This window comes from Rhinoraja longicauda, chromosome 19, assembly GCF_053455715.1.
Source record: "Rhinoraja longicauda isolate Sanriku21f chromosome 19, sRhiLon1.1, whole genome shotgun sequence".
In the NCBI taxonomy this organism is placed as follows: Eukaryota; Metazoa; Chordata; class Chondrichthyes; order Rajiformes; family Arhynchobatidae; genus Rhinoraja; species Rhinoraja longicauda.
Window position 1 is genome coordinate 15,329,399 of NC_135971.1, and position 18,990 is coordinate 15,348,388.

The following is an 18,990-nucleotide window of genomic DNA, read 5'->3' on the forward strand; positions in this document are numbered from 1 at the left end:
TAAAGCACACGGTATTGGGGGTTCAGTGTTGAGGTGGATAGAGAATTGGTTGGCGGACAGGAAGCAAAGAGTAAGCGGGTCCTTTTCGGAATGGCAGGCAGTGACTAGTAGGGTACCGCAAGGCTCAGTGCTGGGACCCCAGTTATTTACAATATATATTAATAATTTGGACGAGGGAATTGAATGCAACATCTCCAAGTTTGCGGATGACACGAAGCTGGGGGGCAGTGTTAGCTGTGAGGTGGATGCTAGGAGGCTGCAGGGTGACTTGAATAGGTTAGGTGAGTGGGCAAATGCATGGCAGATGCAGTATAATGTGGATAAATGTGAGGTTATCCACTTTGGTGGCAAGAACAGGGAAGCAGACTATTATCTGAATGGTGGCCAATTAGGAAAAGGGGAGATGCAACGAGACCTGGGTGTCATGGTGCACCAGTCATTGAAAGCAAATGTGCAGGTGCAGCAGGCAGTGAAGAAAGCGAATGGTATGTTAGCATTCATAGCAAGAGGATTTGAGTATAGGAGCAGGGAGGTTCTGCTACAGATGTACAGGGCCTTGGTGAGACCGCACCTGGAGTATTGTGTACAGTTTTGGTCTCCTAATCTGAGGAAAGACATTCTAGCCTTAGAGGGAGTACAGAGAAGGTTCACCAGATTGATCCCTGGGATGGCAGGACTTTCATATGAAGAAAGACTGGATAGACTAGGCTTATACTCACTGAAATTTAGAAGACTGAGGGGGGATCTTATTGAAACATATAAAATTCTTAAGGGGTTGGAGGGGCTAGATGCGGGAAGTTTGTTCCCGATGTTGGGGAAGTCCAGAACCAGGGGTCACAGCTTAAGGATAAGGGGGAAGTCTTTAAGGACCGAGATGACAAAACATTTCTTCACACAGAGAGAGGTGTCTGTGGAATTCCCTCCCACAGAAGGTAGTTGAGGCCAGTTCATTGGCTATATTTAAGAGGGAGTTCGATGTGGCCCTTGTGGCTAAAGGGATCAGGGGGTATGGAGAGAAGGCAGGTACAGGTTACTGAGCTGGATGATCAGCCATGATCATATTGAATGGCGGTGCAGGCTCGAAGGGCCGAATGGCCTACTCCTGCACCTATTTTCTTTGTTTCTAAAATGATTGAGGACTTGCGAATTGTGTCCTGATCTTCAAACAGTCTTCTCCTCAGACGGCCAAAGGTTGTGCAGGTGCACTGAAGGCGCTGGTGAGTCTCACCATCAATGTCTGCCTTCCTCTGGGAAGAGGAGCGCCGGCCAGAGCACCCGAGGTTCACCATCGTTACGACCATTTTAAAGGAAGGAGACAAATCCACCCGCGGGAACTATGGAGGGTTCACCCGCTCTTTACCACAGGGAGGGGTCAGTTACACATTAAACTGTCCTGAATATACACGGAAGCGGAGAGTAGCGCTTGGGACAGTGTAAGGCAGGATAAAATGCTGGAAACAACTGCAGAGTGGATTCACGAAGATGGTGCCAGGATTTGAGGGTCAGAGCGAAAGGGAGAGGTTGGGCAGGGAAGGATTTATTAATTGGAGCGCAGGAGGCTAAAGTACATAAGATCAAGAGGTGAATAGACAGGGTGAATGCACAGTCTGTTACCCGGAGCAGTGGAATCGAGAACTAGAGGACACAGGTTTGTGGTGAGAGGTGCAAGATTTAATCGGAACCTGAGGAACAACATTTTCACACAGAAGGTCGTGGGTGTCTGGAACAAGCTGCCAGAGGGGGTTAATGAGGTTGGATAACAACGTGGAGTGGAGTTCAAGCCCCGTTTCCTGAAGAAAGAGGATACCTCCGAATCACCCCTCCACTTCCTCTCCTTCACCCCTCCTCCTCTCCTTTCTTCCTCCCTCTCTCCTCCTCTCCCTTTCACCCTTTTTCCGCTTTCACCCTCCTCTCCCTGCCACCATTCTCTCTCATCCTCTCCCTCTCCCTGCACCTCCCCCTCATCCCCCCCTTCCTCTCCTCCTCCTCCTCCCCCTCCTCTCCCCTCTTCCTCGCCTCCTCACCCCTCCATTTTTCTCTCCTCCTCTCCCTCACCCCTCCATTTCTCTCTCCTCCTCTCCCTCACCCCTCCATTTCTCTCTCCTCCACTCCGGGCCTCAAATGCCGCCTCTCTCCGCAGCCGCCGCCGCTCCTTGTGGAGCTGCTGCCGGGTGGGGTCGGGGCCGCCGCTGCAGGCCCGGCGGAGAGGGAGGGGGATGAGGGGGAGAGGGTGGAGGAGGGGGATGAGGAGCCGCAACAACAGCGGGTCTCGGGTTGCCGCCGCCATCAGCGCCATGGGGTCTTGCTTCCATAATACCGGTTGCCATCAAAGCTGAAGTGAACAGTAATCAGTCGGTATGTGTAGGAAGGAACTGCAGATGCTGGTTTAAACCAAAGACAGAAACAAAGTGCTGGAGTAACTCAGCGGGACAAACAGCATCTCTGGAGAGAAGGAATGGGTGACGTTTCGTGTCAAGACTCATCTTCAAACGGTCAGAATCGACCCGTTAGTTGGAAGTAACTGCAGATGCTGGTTTAAACCAAAGATTGAGTCTGAAGAAGGGTCTCGGCTCGAAACGTCACCCATTCCTTCTCTCCAGAGATGCTGCCTGTCCCGCTGAGTTCCTCCAGCCTTTTGTGTCTATCTTCAGCAATCAGTCGGTGACAAGCTTTGAGTTTAAAGTCTGAAGATGTTAGAGGGGATGATTGAGGTTTCAGTGATGAATCAGGCTGGCAGACGGCATCCTGATTTAGTAGTAAATAACTCACTTAGACCAGAGATTTCAGGAGTAAATGTTCAGTACCAAAGTACAACTAGTATTTGATTGTCAGTTTGTGCTAGAATTCCGTCCATCTAGCAGTTCAGCAACCGTGGATCCGGCCACTCTGGCCACTCTACGGAGCCTGGGACTGCTACGTCGGATGGTACCGGCGGCCGACAAAGCTGCGGAGCCTCCTCCCAGCCCCAGCCGCTGTCGGAGGAGACGGAGGCGGTGCGACAGGAGGCAGAAGTGCGGCACTCGGGGAGGGCTAACAGCGAAGCTAAAGGCGAACCCCTGCAGAACGCCGCTTCCATCTATTCTGCTCGCTCACGTCCGCCCCTTGGAGAATAAACTGGACTATCTGAAGCTGGGTTTAATAACCAAACGGGAGATGAGAGACTGCTGCGCCCTGATCTTGACAGACATGGTTAAACTCCTCCGTTCCCGACGTCGCTATCAGCGTGGAGGGCGAACAACATTCCGGTCGGACAGGAGCTGCGCTCTCAGTGGTAAATCCCGGGGCGGTGGTGTGTGCATTTACACTAATAACAGCTGGTGTAATAATGCCACAGTGGTCTCAAGTCATTGCTCTCCAGACATTGAGTTTTTGACAATAAAATGTAGACCCTTCTATCTGCCCAGGGAATTTACTATCATAACCATCACAGCCGTGTACATCCCCCCAGTGCAAACACTAAGGAGGCCCTGAATGTCCTTTATCGCTCCATCAGTGACCTGCAAACTGCACATCCGGATGGTGTTTTCATTGTTGCTGGGGACTTTAACCAGGCCAACATGAAGACAGTTCTCCCACATTACTACCAGCATGTGGACTTTGCAACCAGGGGAGTGAACACACTGGGCCTAGCCTATACAAACATCAAGAAGGCACTCAACGCAGTCCCCCGCCCCCACCTTGGCTCCTCAGACCATCTCTCTGTGATGCTAATTCCTGCATACAGGCCCCTGCTCACCAGAGAAAACCCCACTGTGAAGCAGGTTAGGGTCTGGCCAGAGGGAGCTATGTCAGCATTACAGGACTGCTTTGAGTGCACTGACTGGGACATGTTCAAGAAGGCTGCGACTGACAATCAACACACCAGCCTGGAGGAGTACGCTGCATGTGTGTCTGCGTACATGGACAAGTGCATAGAGGATGTCTGTGTCACCGAGATCATCACTATACGGGCCAACCAGAAGCCCTGGATGACCAGCGAGGCACGTGCAATGCTGAGAGCACGAAATGCGGCATTTAAATCCGGCGACATGGTGGCACTCAGATCAGCAAGAGCCAGCCTGAACCGAGTCATCAGGCGAGCAAAGCGTGCCCATGGTCAGGAAATCCAGAGTCTCTTTCATGACCCCATGAACACCAGGCCCATGTGGCAGGGAATCCAAACCATCACAGGCTATAAGACTGCTCCACCGCCCTGTGAAGACAGCACAAACTTTCTCAATGAACTGAATAAATATTTTGGACGGTTCGAGGCGCTCAACAACACACCTGCGAGGAAAGCTATTCCTCACCATGATGACAAGCCACTCAGTCTCAACACAGCAGATGTCCGGAGGACCCTAAGAAGAGTCAGCGCACGGAAGGCGGCAGGCCCTGATAACATACCAGGCCGGGTGCTCAGGGAATGTGCTGATCAGCTGGCACATGTCCTCACTCACATCTTCAACACCTCGCTGAACCACGCTATTGTCCCATCGTGCTTCAAGACTGCTACCATCATACCAGTGCCGAACAAAATCCACAATCACTTGTCTCAACGATTACCGCCCTGTAGCACTCACTCCCATAATGATGAAGTGCTTCGAGAGGCTGGTCAAGGACCATATCATCTCCAGACTAACCCCCCCCCACACACTTGACCCGTTGCAGTTTGCTTACCGGCCAAACCGCTCCACAGAGGACTCCATATCCTCTGCACTCCACCTGAGCCTGGCACATCTGGAGGACAAGAACACATATGTGCGAATGCTGTTCTTGGACTTCAGTTCAGCATTCAACACGATCATCCCTCAGCATTTGGTTAGAAAATTGGGTCCACTGGGCCTTAGCAACTGGCGGACTGGTGCAACACAAGTAATCTGGTCCTGAATGTCGCAAAACCAAAGGAGATCATCGTTGACTTCAGGAGAAAACGTTGCAGGCACACACCACTCCACATCAGTGACACTGCGGTGGTGGTAGTCAGTAGCATTAAGTTCCTGGGGGTGCAGATCACAGACAGTCTGACCTGGTCCCTAAACACTGCAGCTCTCGTCAAGAGAGCCTAGCAGCGTTTGCACTTTCTGCGCCTGATGACAAGAGCACACCTCCCCCATCACACCCTCACCACTTTCTACAGGGGCACCATAGAAGTCCGTGCAGAGAGTGGTGAGGACGGCTGAGAAAATCATCGGGACTTGACTTCCTTCCATCCAGGACATTGCACACAAACGCTGCTTGTCCAAGGGCAACAAAATTATTAAAGACCCCACCCATCTCCATCACGGACTGTTCACCCTGCTGCCCTCTGGTCAAAGGTACTGCAGCATCCGGAGCAGAACAGTCAGGTTCTGCAATAGCTTCTTCCCCCCGAGCCATCAGACTCTTGAATTCACAATGGTCCCCCGCCATTATTTTATATGCGAGTCACTTATTTATTTATTTTTCTTTAATACATTTTTATTATTTTGTGTTACATTGAAGCCAGTTGCAACGGAATTTCTTTCAAATATGCACTCGTCTGTATAGTTTTGAATGAAAGTAAAGTTTTATTCATTCATTCATTCATTCATCACAGATCCTCATTACACGATAATCAGAAACAAAGATAAGGTCTGAACAAGAGCTAGTTTAAAAGCATTAAGTTCTCCAAGCAAGCTTTAGTAAGTTTTAGAGATATAGGTTTCAAAGGGGTTTTTTTTGTCACGTGTGCCAATTAAGCTACAGTGATATGCGAATTACCATAAAGCTATACGAATATAAAAGCAACAAGACACAGAATTACAAAAAAGTATTTCTGTTCCGTTGGCGGACGCAGTTAACTCGTTGAAATGAACGGATCGACAGCTGTGATTCCACTTGCTGTTTATTTCTCTCTTCCCACATTTACATTCCCCCTGGTTTTATTTCCGTGCTCACTGGGGTTTTTACGACGCGGAATTTGGGGAAAATGGGAGCCGTTCAGCGCCGACCTGTTGTCCACCGGGTTTCTGCCCCACAGCCCCTGAGCCCCGCTCCTCACGCCGGTCCTGGGACCCGACCCTTTTACACACCCGGAGCGGAACCGGAGCAGATCCTCAGCCAGTTTCCAACCCAATAAACCCCGAAGAAAGGGTAAAGTTTCTCCGTGAATTTATTCCCAGTGAAGGTGTGGAGATGGGACTTGGTGTCCGCGTCGTAAAATGAAACTGTCCCGGACTCGTAACTGAGATAAACTCCCACCCTCCCGGTGATGGGACAGGCGGGGAGACGGGATGGAGGGGAGGTGAGTGCATCAAACCCGCCACCCACCCGCCTGATGCCCCAGACGCCAGTCTCCAGTGTCAGTGTGGCCTGTCTCTTCCTCTCCACAGACTCTGCGGCGACTCCCAGACCCCAGCACAGACTCCCCGCCACCTCCACCTCCCAGTAATGTCTCCCCGATGTGAATCCCTCCGATCCCAGCACACACTCCCTGCCTGTAAACCTCTTCCCGGTGTCAGGGAGACTCCTCCTGGTCTGGGTCAGTCTCACCCTCTTCCGATCCTCAAACACCTCGAGCTGCGGATGCGCTGTTTCCACATCCAGGGTGACGGAGACTGGGGAGAGAAGCAGAGAATCAGAGAGTCCCCGGGGGTCGGGGGGAAGACTCGGGCAGCGCGGCCCCGGGACCGGGGGAGAGGCCGCTCGGCCTCAGGCACAGGCGGGCGGACAACTGAAACCCTGCCCGGGGTTTCACCCCGACCACATCGGGTGGACAACAGACATCTCTCCCGGAGATTTTATCCGGGGATGGAGAGGAGAATTTCGTGAGGTGGGGGAGGGTGGACGGGGAGGACGAGTGTGGAGAGTGAGGAGGATTGCGAGATTGCGGTGGGGATGGAGGAATGAAGCGGGTTATTCAGATATGGAGGCAGATCGGAGCAGGTTGATATTGAGGTTAGCGGTAATTTGAGGATGTTGAAGAGGAGTTGGAGGTGTGTGGTGGGGTCGTTATGATCACGGTGAATTGGAGTGGGTGCAAAAGTGTTTACAACAACTTCATCAGGTCTGAAGGGCTGGGTTATCAGGTGAAGTTGGACCATCATCAGGTCGTAATGTCATCAGTGAAAGTATTAGAATTTGGCCATTCGGCCCTTCAATTCTACTCCACCATTTAATCATGGCTGATCTATCTCTCCCTCCTAACCCCATTCTCCTGTCTTCTCCCCATAACCTCTGACATCCATACTAATCAAGAATCCAGCTATCTCTGCCTTAACAATATCCACCGACTTGGCCTCCACAGCCTTCTGTGGCAATGAATTCCACAAATTCACCACCCTCTGATTAAAAGCATTTCCCCTCATCTCCTTCCTAACGGAACATCCTTTAATTCTGAGGCTCTGACCTTTCGTCCCTTTCTGCCCAAACCACCCCATCCCCGGGCACATTCCCCTGCAACCGCAGGAGATGCAACACCTGTCCCTTTACCTCCCCCCTCAACTCCATCCAATTTATCCCAAAGAGGAGGAAAGATTCCAAGGGGAGTAAGAGACACCCGTGGCTGACAAGGGAAGTCAAGGACAGCATGAAAATAAAAGAGCAGAAGTATAACAAAGCAAAGAAGAGTGGGAATCCAGAGGATTGGGACTCTTTTAAAGAGCAACAGAAGATGACTAAGAAGGCAATACGTGGAGCAAATGAGGTACAAGGGTAAACTAGCTAATAATATAAAGGAGGATAGTAAAAGCTTTTTTAGGTATGTAAAGAGGAAAAAAATAGTCAAGGCAAATGTGGGTCCCTTGAAGACAGAAGAGGGAGAATTTATTATGGGAAACAAGGAAATGGCAGACGAGTTGAACCGGTACTTTGGATCAGTCTTCACTAAGGAGGGTACAAGCAATCTCCCAGATGTTCTAGTGGGCAGAGATCCTAGGGCAGTGGTGTCCAAACTTTTTTCAAAGAGGGCCAGATTTGATAATGTGAAAATACCCAAGGGCCAAAGACCCCCCGCCCCCGAACCTTTAACTAATGCGCCCCCCCGCCGAACCTTTAACTAATACGCCCTCCCCCCCCCCCCCGAACCTTTAACTAATGCGCTCCCCCCCCCGAACCTTTAACTAATACGCCCCCCCCGGACCTTTAACTAATGCGCTCCCCCCCCCACCGGACCTTTAACTAATACACTCCCCCCCCCCCCCCCACCGGACCTTTAACTAATGCGCTCCCCCCCCCCCCCACCGGACCTTTAACTAATACGCTCCCCCCCCCCACCGGACCTTTAACTAATACGCTCCCCCCCCCCCCGGACCTTTAACTAATGCGCTCCCCCCCCCCGACCTTTAACTAATGCGCTCCCCCCCCCCCCCCCCGGACCGTTAACTAATGCGATCAGTTAGTCTGACATCACTGGTGGGGAAGATGCTGGAGTCAATTATAAAAGACGAAATTGCGGAGCATTTGGATAGTAGTAACAGGATTGTTCCGAGTCAGCATGGATTTACAAAGGGGAAATCATGCTTGACTTATCTTCTGGGATTCTTTGAGGATGTAACCAGGAAAATTGACAGGGGAGAGCCGGTGGATGTGGTGTACCTTGACTTTCGGAAAGCCTTTGACAAGGTTCCACATAGGAGATTAGTGGGCAAAATTAGAGCACATGGTATTGGAGGTAGGGTACTGACATGGATAGAAAATTGGTTGACAGACAGAAAGCAAAGAGTGGGGATAAATGCGTCCCTTTCAGAATGGCAGGCAGTAACTAGTGGAGTACCGCAAGACTCGGTGCTGGGACCGCAGCTATTTACAATATACATTAATGACTTGGATGAAGGGATTAATAGTACCATTAGCAAATTTGCAGATGATACAAAGCTGGGTGGTAGTGTGAACTGTGAGGAAGATGCTATGAGGTTGCAGGGTGACTTGGACAGGTTGTGTGAGTGGGCGGATGCATGGCAGATGCAGTTTAATGTGGATAAGTGTGAGGTTATCCACTTTGGTTGTAAGAATAGGAAGGCAGAGTATTATCTGAATGGTGTCAAGTTAGGAACATGGGACGTACAACGAGATCTGGGTGTCCTAGTGCATCAGTCACTGAAAGGAAGCATACAGGTACAGCAGGCAGTGAAGAAAGCCAATGGAATGTTGGCCTTCATAACAAGAGGAGTTGAGTATAGGAGCAAAGAGGTCCTTCTGCAGTTGTACAGGGCCCTAGTGAGACCGCACCTGGAATACTGTGTGCAGCTATGGTCTCCAAATTTGAGGAAGGATATTCTTGCTATTGAGGGCGTGCAGCGTAGGTTTACTAGGTTAATTCCCGGAATGGCTGTACTTTCAAATGTTGAAAGACTGGAGCGACTAGGCTTGTATACACTGGAATTTAGAAGGATGAGAGGAGATCTTATCGAAACGTATAAGATTATTAAGGGGTTGGACACGTTAGAGGCAGGAAACATGTTCCCAATGTTGGGGGAGTCCAGAACACAGTTTAAGAATAAGCCATTTAGAACTGAGATGATGAAAAACTTTTTCAGTCAGAGAGTTGTGAATCTGTGGAATTCTCTGCCTCAGAAGGCAGTGGAGGCCAATTCTCTGAATGCATTCAAGAGAGAGCTGGATAGAGCTCTTAAGGATAGCGGAGTCAGGGGATATGGGGAGAAGGCAGGAACGGGGTACTGATTGAGAATGATCAGCCATGATCACATTGAATGGCGGTGCTGGCTCGAAGGGCCGAATGGCCTCCTCCTGCACCTATTGTCTATTGTCTTTAGATAGTTCCTCTGTCCCTCTCTTCCCCTCCCCTTCCCAGTTCCCCTCTGTCTTCCTGTCTCCACCTACATCCTTCCTTTGTCCTACCCGAAACGTCACCCTTTCCTTCTCTCCTGAGATGCTGCCTGACCTGCTGAGTTACTCCAGCATTTTTGTAAATAAATATCTAGTCCTAGACTCGCTCACTAATGGAAACGTCCTCTCCACGTCCATTCTATCCAAACCTTTCACTATTCTGTATTTTTCAATGAGATCCCCCCCTCATTCCTCTAAGCAACAGCGAGTACAGGCCCAATGCCGACAAACGCTCATCATAGGTTAATCTACTCATTCCTGGAACAGACTATTTAGACTGGGACATTTTTTCTTGGGAGCCTGTCAGAGAGACATTATATATGTGTATAAGATGCACAGACAAGGTGATTAGCCGTAATACTTTACCCAAGGTCGGAGAGTCTAAACCTCGAACGCATCAGTTTAAGGTGAGAATGGAAACAATAAAAAGGACCTGAGGAGCAGGTTTTTCAGTCAGTGGGTAGTGTAGATGTGGAACGATCTGACAGAGGAAGTGGGCGAGGCAGGTACAATTACAACAGTTCACAGAGAATTGGGTAGATACGTGGGTAAGAAAGACTTGGAAGGATATGAGCCAGACTCAGGAAAATGGGGCTAGCTTGGTTGGGCAACGTGGTTGGCATGGTCGAGTCCAGTCAAAGGGCGTGTTGCTGTGCTACAAAGCTCTCTGACTCGGTGATGCTTCCCAGCAGATGAGCTTGGTGGTAGATCAAATCTTCAATTTCCCTTCAGTTCAAAATAACATTAATCTTTGCATCTTTGTATAACTTAAAGATAGTCCAATCAAAGGTAGACACAAAATGCTGGAGTAACTCAGCGGGACAGGGAGCAGCTCTGGAGAGAAGGAATGGGTGACGTTTCAGGTCAAGACCCTTCTTCAGACTGAAGAAGGGTCCAGACCCGAAACATCACCCATTCCTTCTCGACTGAGATGCTGCCTGTCCCGCTGAGTCACTCCAGCATTTTGTGTCTACTTTCGATTTAAACCTGCAACTGCAGTTCTTTCGTACACATCTTACTTCAAGATGTCAGAAACAAGAACAATGGAAAAGTTATAAGCTTTACCTTGCTTGAAGTCATCAGATGTTTCTTTAAATGTTGTGTTGAATGAAACAGGGCAATGAAACTTTTCAATCGGCAAGGCCTCCTCTACCACCGACGGTGGTTTGGCTTCATCATGAACCCTGCGAATATTTAACAGCCGCTGCCACGCAGATAGAAAGTGGACATTACCGTCGAGACGTAGAACGATGGGGAAAAGCACAAGGAATGTTCATGATAATGATGCCATGACTGAGAGGATGGAGCGCAATGCAAAGACAGGGCAGGTCGTGGGGTTTTATCTGAAGAATGATGAGATAGGATTTAAGTTTATCGGTGGATTTAAATGGGTGAGGATGAAATAATATCTCTAATCGATGGGAGAGCAAAAATCAAAGCTGAAATGTAACGTGGTCTTCAACAAATACCGAAAGGAATGCAGTCATGAGAACATGGACCTCACTAGCATTGGAGGGAATGAAGACAACAGCAGAGAGACATTTAAGGGCAAGCGGGATAAACACGCGAGCGCTCCTGGAATTCGGGGTATTGTTACCGGGTGTGGTGAGTAGATGGGAGGGATGTTGAGTGGAGCAAAAATCCTGACTGGATAGGATGTGCCGAATGGCCTGGTCTATGATGTAGAATGGGATGTCATTCTATGGTGAACAAAGGTGGGTAAAACAAACAGAGCAAATTCCCCCAAGGTGACCGCCCACTGCTGATGGGAACCGGATATAGATGATCAATCTGCTGTGTGCGCCACATTCCAGATTTCAATGTTAATCCCCACAATGTGGTCATGGCTGATCTAGCCCAGGAACAAACTCCTCCGCCTTGTCCCATTCCCTTTCATTTCAGTTCCCCGAATTTTCAAAAATGTATCTTCCTTTGGTAAAATACGTCTAACAGGTTAAACCTCTCAGAGTCTCTTGGTTGGAGAACCCCAGAGATTTACAGTCCTCTGCTCATTCGTGGCCCTTGGGATCAGTTATAGGATCACCCGTCGGAGTTCTCAACTCCACAGAATACAAACACCTCTCTACATTTAGGCCAGGCAGTCCTGAGATCCCATAGATTATGTGGGAGGCCAATTAGTTTGGGAACAACAACAACTGGAACAGATGAAACATTTACCCAGTTCTGAATTACTGGTAAATGCAGCATTTATTTCTGAAATATCCCCCTCCATTTTGTGACTGTACTTTCACTTCGCCAGACTGTAGTGTAACTCCTCACCTTTAGAAACACCACAATGTTTGTCTAAATGCTTCTGAAATGTTGTGATGGTAATCTGATAACCCATCAATCCTCTCCCCCGAATGCAATTCCCAGCTGCCTATTCCTTTTCAAGTGCCCATTAATTCCCATTTATCCGTCCACCACCCCCTAGTGGGGTGCCGCAAGGCTCATTGCTGGGACCGCAGTTATTTACAATATATATTAACGATTTAGACGAGGGAATTAAATGTAACATCTCCAAGTTTGCGGATGCCACAAAGCTGGGCGGCAGTGTGAGCTGCGAGGAGGATGCTGTGAGACTGCAGGGTGAGTTGGACAGGTTGGGTGAGTGGGCAGATGCATGGCAGATGCAGTAAAATGTGAATAAATGTGACGTTATCCACTTTGGTTTCAAGAACAAGAAGGCAGATTATTATCTGAATGGCGTCAGATTAGGAAAAGTGGAGGTGCAATGAGACCTGGGTGTCCTTGTACATCAGTCAATGAAAGTAAACATGCACGTGAAGAAAGCTAATGGCATGTTGGCCTTCATTGTGAGAGGATTGGAGTTTAGGAGCAAGGAGGTCCGACTGCAGTTGTGCATGGTCCTGTTGAGACCACACCTGGAAAATTGTGTGCTGTTTTGATCTCCTAATTTAAGGAAGGACATTCTTGCTATTGTGGGAGTGCAGTGTAGGTTCATCAGGTTAATTACCGGGATGGCAGGACTGACAAATGATGAAAGAATGTATCACAAATGCTGGAGTAACTCAGCAGGTCAGGCAGCATCTAGGAGAGAGGGAATGGGTGACGTTTTGGGTCGAGACCCTCTTCAGACTGATTCTGAATGGGTCGACTGGGCTCGTATTCACTGGAATTTAGAAAGATGAGATAGGATCTTATGGAAACATGTAAAATTCTTTAGGGATTGGAGAGGCTAGATGCAGGAAAAATGTTCCCGATGTTGGGGGAGTCCAGAACCTGGGGTTATAGTTAAAGAATAAAGGGTAGGCCATGATCATATTGAATGACGGTGCTGGCTCGAAGGGCCGAATGGCCTACTCCTGCACCTATTTTCTATGCAGCACCCGAGGTCAGGATCGAACCCGGTAACCAGAACTGGGAGACAGCAGCACTACTTGTGTCACTGCGCTGCCCTGTTATTACACGCGTCACAGGGATCAAACCTGCACAAGATCAGGAAATCGAAACTTAAAAGCCTTACCAGAACTCCAGAAATCTTCTCTTTCTGTTGCTGCATCATTTGCTGGATCCCTGATTTATCTTTTGTGAGAGACTGGATGGAAGCTTTAACCTGACCCTGCGATTGTTTTTGAAAATCGGAGAATACAAGTTTTAGAGTATAAAGACGGAATTAAACAACGATGCGATCAAAATCGGTTTGCTTTTACCTTGTAGTTTTCAACAGCTTCATCTATCAGAATGAAGCGGTGATCTCTGTGTTCCCGCCCACCTGCACAAACCACACAGATCAGCTTCTTGTCAGTTTCACAAAACAGCTTCAGTTCTTCCTGATGTTCCTCGCAGTGAAGTTTACTTTCCTTCTCTGTCCGATTCAGGCTCAGTGTTCGAGCTTTCTCAGCCAGTCTCGCCAAGGCCCGACTCACCCTGAGGGTGCGGTCTGTAAACACCTCTCTACATTCCGGGCAGGAGTTTCTCCCCTCCATGTCCCAACTCTGTGTGATACAGGAGCGGCAGAAGTTGTGCCCACACTCCAGTGACACCGGATCGGTGAAGAAATCCAGGCAGATGGGACAAACTGCCTCCTCGGTTAAAGTCTCGAACCTGTCTTTCGAAGCCATTTTTTAACTCTGCCTCTTCCTGGTTCAAAACGCATGTCCACTGCGTACGCCGCCGTCTAGAGGAATGAATGTAAATCTGACGCAAATGTTCAACGTGAAGGTGCAGAAACAAGAAACTGCAGATGCAGGTTTACAAAAAAAAGTACAAAGTGCTGGAGTAAGTCAGTGGGTCAAGCAGCACATCTGGAGAATATGGACAGCTGATGTTTCGGGTCGGGACCCTTCTTCAGACTGATTGTAGGGGGTGGGAGATGGAATAACGATGGGAGGAAGGAGGCAGGACAAAGCCTGGCTGGCAATAGGTTGACACAGTTGAGGGGGGAGAGGGAGTTGATAGTCAGACGGTTGGACAAAGGCCAGAGATGAAAAGACAGAAGGTGTGTGACAAAATGATTGAGGACTTGCGAATTGTGTCCTGATCTTCAAACAGTCTTCTCCTCAGACGGCCAAAGGTTGTGCAGGTGCACTGAAGGCGCTGGTAAGTTTCACCATCAATGTCTGCCTTCCTCTGGGAAGAGGAGCGCCGGCCAGAGCACCCGAGGGTCACCATCGTTACGACCATTTTAAAGGAAGGAGACAAATCCAGCCGCGGAAACTATGGAGGGTTCCCCCGCTCTCTACCACAGGGAGGGGTCAGTTACACATTAAACTGTCCTGAACATAGACGGAAGCGGAGAGTAGCGCTTGGGACAGTGTAAGGCAGAATAAAATGCTGGAAACAACTGCAGAGTGGATTCACGAAGACGGTGCCGGGATTTGAGGGTCAGAGCGAAAGGGAGAGGTTGGGCAGGGAAGGATTTATTAATTGGAGCGCAGGAGGTTGAAGTGCATAAGATCAAGAGGTGAATAGACAGGGTGAGTGCACAGTCTGTTACCCGGAGCAGTGGAATCGAGAACTAGAGGACACAGGTTTGTGGTTGGAGGTGCAAGATTTAATGGGAAACTGAGGAACATTTTCACACAGAAGGTCGTGGGTGTCTGGAACAAGCTGCCAGAGGGGGTAAGTGAGGCTGGACAACAACGTGCGGCGGGTTTAGGACCCGGGGGGGCGGAGCTGTGGAGCCGCCGCCGCGACTGCTGCTGCTGCTGAACCTGCGGCCAATGAAAGGGGCGGGGCACGGCTGGGGGGAGGCGGAGCTCAGCCCCGTCAATCACAAAGTGGATGTCATTTGCAATCAGCTGCGGGTAAATTTCATTCCCTTAAACTCAACACATCAGTGTTTCTCATCGTGAATTGTTCATTACATTAGGCTGCACAATAACATTACTTCTACAGCAAACACTGTTATTTTATTTAACAGTCTCATGTGCAAACTTGAATTAAACTCAATGATTCAATTATACTCTATTGTCACATGTTATGTGACCCCCCCTCCCCCACTCATACGCCGCTTCATCTGGGGGTCGAGGATGGACCGGGTGCGACGGGCCATAATGCACAAGTTGGCAGACAATGGGGGTAAAAGCTTGCCCAACGTCGCATTCACCCTGATGGACGCCTTCGTGTGTGGCTGCATCAGGCGGAGCGTAGAGCCAAGGCATGTGGGCACCAAGTATCACTGCCTGCTGACGTTCTACCTGTCCCCAGTGTTGCGAAGGATGGGCCTGGCGCAGATACCACGCAATGTGACAGTCAGCTGGACCATTGCCGCAACAAGTGATTCGTGGTAAGGTTCTTCCAGACCAACACGTTTGACCACAAGTCCATCGGACAGTGGTCAGCACGGAACGTCCTGCAGGCACTGCAGGGAAATGACTCCATGGATCATGTGGCGTGGTTCCTAGAGCAGACTGCCCAGCTTGTCTGGCAAAATGTCTCATCACCAGAACTCACCAACAAGCACCAAGATCTGGCTTGGCTGGCGGTGAGGGGAGCCCTCCCACTCAGATCCTTCCTGCACGGTCAGAACCTCACTACCAGCGCACACTGCCCTCGGGACGGCTGCTACGGAGAGGAGACGGTCGCACACCTCTTCACAGAGTGTGGATTTTCCAAGAAAGTCTGGAGAGGTTTGCAGGGGTCCCTGTCACGATTTATTCCGATCAGCTCCGTCACAGAGGACTCTGTGATCTACGGACTGTTCCCAGGGACGCATTCAGAGACTGACATCGAGTGCTGTTGGAAGGTCATCAACTGGGTGAAAGACGCTCTTTGGTCTGCCCGAGCTTTGTTGACCTCCCAGCGGAGCGAGCTGTCCGTCTGATAATGTTGCCGACTGGCCCACTACAGACTGCAGGAGTACGTGCTGAGGGACGCATTGAAGCTTGGTGCAGCCAACACCAAGGCTCTGTGGGGGAGGGCCACAGACTAGGGTCCTTCTGCTGCTGGACACGGGGGGGGGGGAGGGGGGCAGGGTGTGGTGGAGACGCCCCTCCAAATAAGGGAAGGGATTCCACGCCATTGAGCCACATGAGTGGCAAGGGTAGGGGGTAATTTTGTGTAAGTGGTGTATTGAATATCTGCATTGAATGTGTGTATAGCCTCTGAGAATGTCGGATGGAGTTTTGGAAGGAACATCTTTTGTATATACTGATTTCTTGAATAAAATATTTTTTGATAATAAAAAAATAAATAAAAGGGAAGGGCGATTGTTTCACTCTTTATATTTTCACAAAAGTATTTCTGTTCCGTTGACGGACGCAGTTAACTCGTTGAAATGAACGGATCGACAGCTCTGATTTCACTTGCTGTTTATTTCTCTCTTCCCACATTTACATTCCCCCTGGTTTTATTTCCGCGCTCACTGGGGTTTTTTACCACGTGGAATTTGGTGATTAAACGGGAGCCGTTCAGCGCCGACCTGTTGTCCACCGGGTTTCTGCCCCACAGCCCGAGCCCCGTTCCTGACGACGGTCCCGGGACCCGATCCTTTTACACACCCGGAGCGGAACCGGAGCAGATTCTCAGCCAGTTTCCATCCCAAAAGGCCCGAAGAAAGGATAACGTTTCTCCGTGAATTTATTCCCAGTGAAGGTGTGGAGATGGGACTTGGTGTCCGCGTCGTAAAATGAAACTGTCCCGGACTCTGAATGGACAGCAAATTGGCTCCATGGAAGGAAGCTGAGGGTGATGGTGGAAGGTTGCTTCTCAGACTGGAGGCCTGTGACCAATGGTGTGCCTCAGGGTTCAGTGCTGGGCCCATTACTGTTTGTCATCTACATCAATGATTCATATGAGAACATACAGGGCACGATTAGCTAGTTAGCTGATGATACAAAAGTGGGTGGTTTTGAGATTGTTAAGATGGTTGTGAAAGATTGCGGCAGGATCTGGATCGATTGGCCAGGTGGGCGGAGGAATGGTTGATGGTATTTAATACAGAGAAGTGTGAGGTATTGCATTTTGGAACGTCTAACAAGGGCAGGACCTGCACACTGAATGGTAGGCTTCTGGAGAGTGTTGTAGAGCAGTGGGAACTGGGAGTGCAGGTGCATAGTTCCTTGAAGGTCAAGTCCCAGGTAGATAAGTTCAAGTAGGTTTTGGCACATTGGCCTTCATCAATCAGAGTATAGAAGTTGTGAGGTCATGTTGCAGTTGTATAAGACGTTGGTGAGACCGAATTTAGAATATTGTGTTCAGTTCTGGGCACCATGTTATTGGAAAGAAATTGTCAAGCTTGAAAGGATTCAGAGAAGATTTACGAGGATGTTGCCAGGACTCGAGGGTGTGAGCAAAAGGGAGAGGTTAAGTCGGCTTGGTCTCTATTCCTTGAAGCACAGGAGGAAGAGGGGTGATCTTATAGAGGTGTACAAAATCATGAGAGGAATAGATCGGGAAGATGCACAGTCTCTTGCCCAGAGTAGGAGAATCGAGGACCAGAGGGCATAGGTTCAAGTTGAAGGGGAAAAGATTTAATAGGAATCTGAGGCGTAACCTTTTCACACAAAAGGATGGCGGGTGTATGGACAAGCTGCCAGATGTGGTAGTTGAGGCTGGGACTATCCCAATATTTAAGAAACAGTTAGACAGGTACATGGATAGGACAGGTTTCGAGGGATATGGACCAAGCGCAGGCAGGTGAGACTAGTGTAGCTGGGACAGTTTGGCCGGTGTGGACAAGTTGGGCCGAAGGGCCAGTTTCCACACTGTGTCACTCTATGACTCCGTGACTCGTAACTGAGACAAGCTGCCACCCTCCCGGGGATGGGACGGGCGGGGAGACGGGATGGAGGGTAGGCGAGTGCATCAGACCCGTTACCCAGCCCCCGCTAGATACTCCAGACTCCAGTCTCCGGGGTCGGTGCGACCTGTCTCTTCCTCTCCACATACTCTGCGCGACTCCCAGACTCCAGCCCCGACTTCCCGCCACCTCCACCTCCCAGTAATGTCTCCCCGATGTGAATCCCTCTGATCCCAGCACACACGCACTGCCTGTAAACCTCTTCCCGGTGTCAGGTAGACTCCTCCGGGTCTCGGTCCATCTCACCCTCTTCCGATCCTGAGACACCTCGAGCCGCGGACCTGCTGTTCCCACATCCAGGGTGACGGAGACTGGGGGGAGAAGCAGAGAATCAGAGAGTCCCCGGGGGTCGGGGGGAGACTCGGGCAGCGCGGCCCCGGGACCGGGGGAGATCATGTCTCCCGGAGTCTTTATCCGGGACGGGGAGGGGAATTTCGGGAGGTTTCGGGAGGGGGGAGGGAGAGGGCGGGGAGGACGAGTGCAGAGAGTGAATCTTATAACACATCAATCCTCTTCCCTCAATACAATTCCCTGCTGCCTTTTCCTTCTCACGTGCCCTTTAATTCCCATTCATCCGCCCACCACCCACTTTCACAGGGATAATTGACAGTCGCCGATTGACTATAGAACCAGTGTGTATTGTGGACGTGGAAGGAATCCGACGCGGTCACAGGGAGAAGGCGTGAACCACATGGGCAGCACTCAAGGTCAGGATGGAACCCGCTCACCAGAACTAGGAGACAGCAGCACTACTTGTGTCACTGCGCTGCCCAGTTGCTTCTGCTTTGTTGCTGTTCCATTTGCTCTGATTTTTTTAGGTGAGATTTCGAAGGAAGATTTCTCCTGCTCCTGGGAAAGGCAGCCAGCATCATCAGAGACCCGCGCCACCCTGTGTGGGATAGTGCTAATGTACAGGTATCGCTGGTCAGCACGGATACGGT

General features: G+C 50.0%; 1 protein-coding gene across 1 annotated transcript; it reads right to left on the minus strand.

Moving 5' to 3' along the window:
• Nucleotides 1-5,453: 5,453 nt before the first annotated feature.
• On the minus strand, nucleotides 5,454-15,096 carry LOC144602859 (E3 ubiquitin-protein ligase TRIM31-like). Its single transcript, XM_078415980.1, has 4 exons — nucleotides 15,075-15,096; nucleotides 13,458-13,612; nucleotides 13,271-13,366; nucleotides 5,454-6,554 (listed from the first exon to the last, which is right to left on the minus strand). The coding sequence occupies exons 1-4, from the start codon at nucleotides 15,094-15,096 to the stop codon at nucleotides 6,486-6,488; spliced, it is 342 nt and encodes a 113-aa protein (XP_078272106.1). The 3' UTR covers nucleotides 5,454-6,485.
• Nucleotides 15,097-18,990: the final 3,894 nt, after the last annotated feature.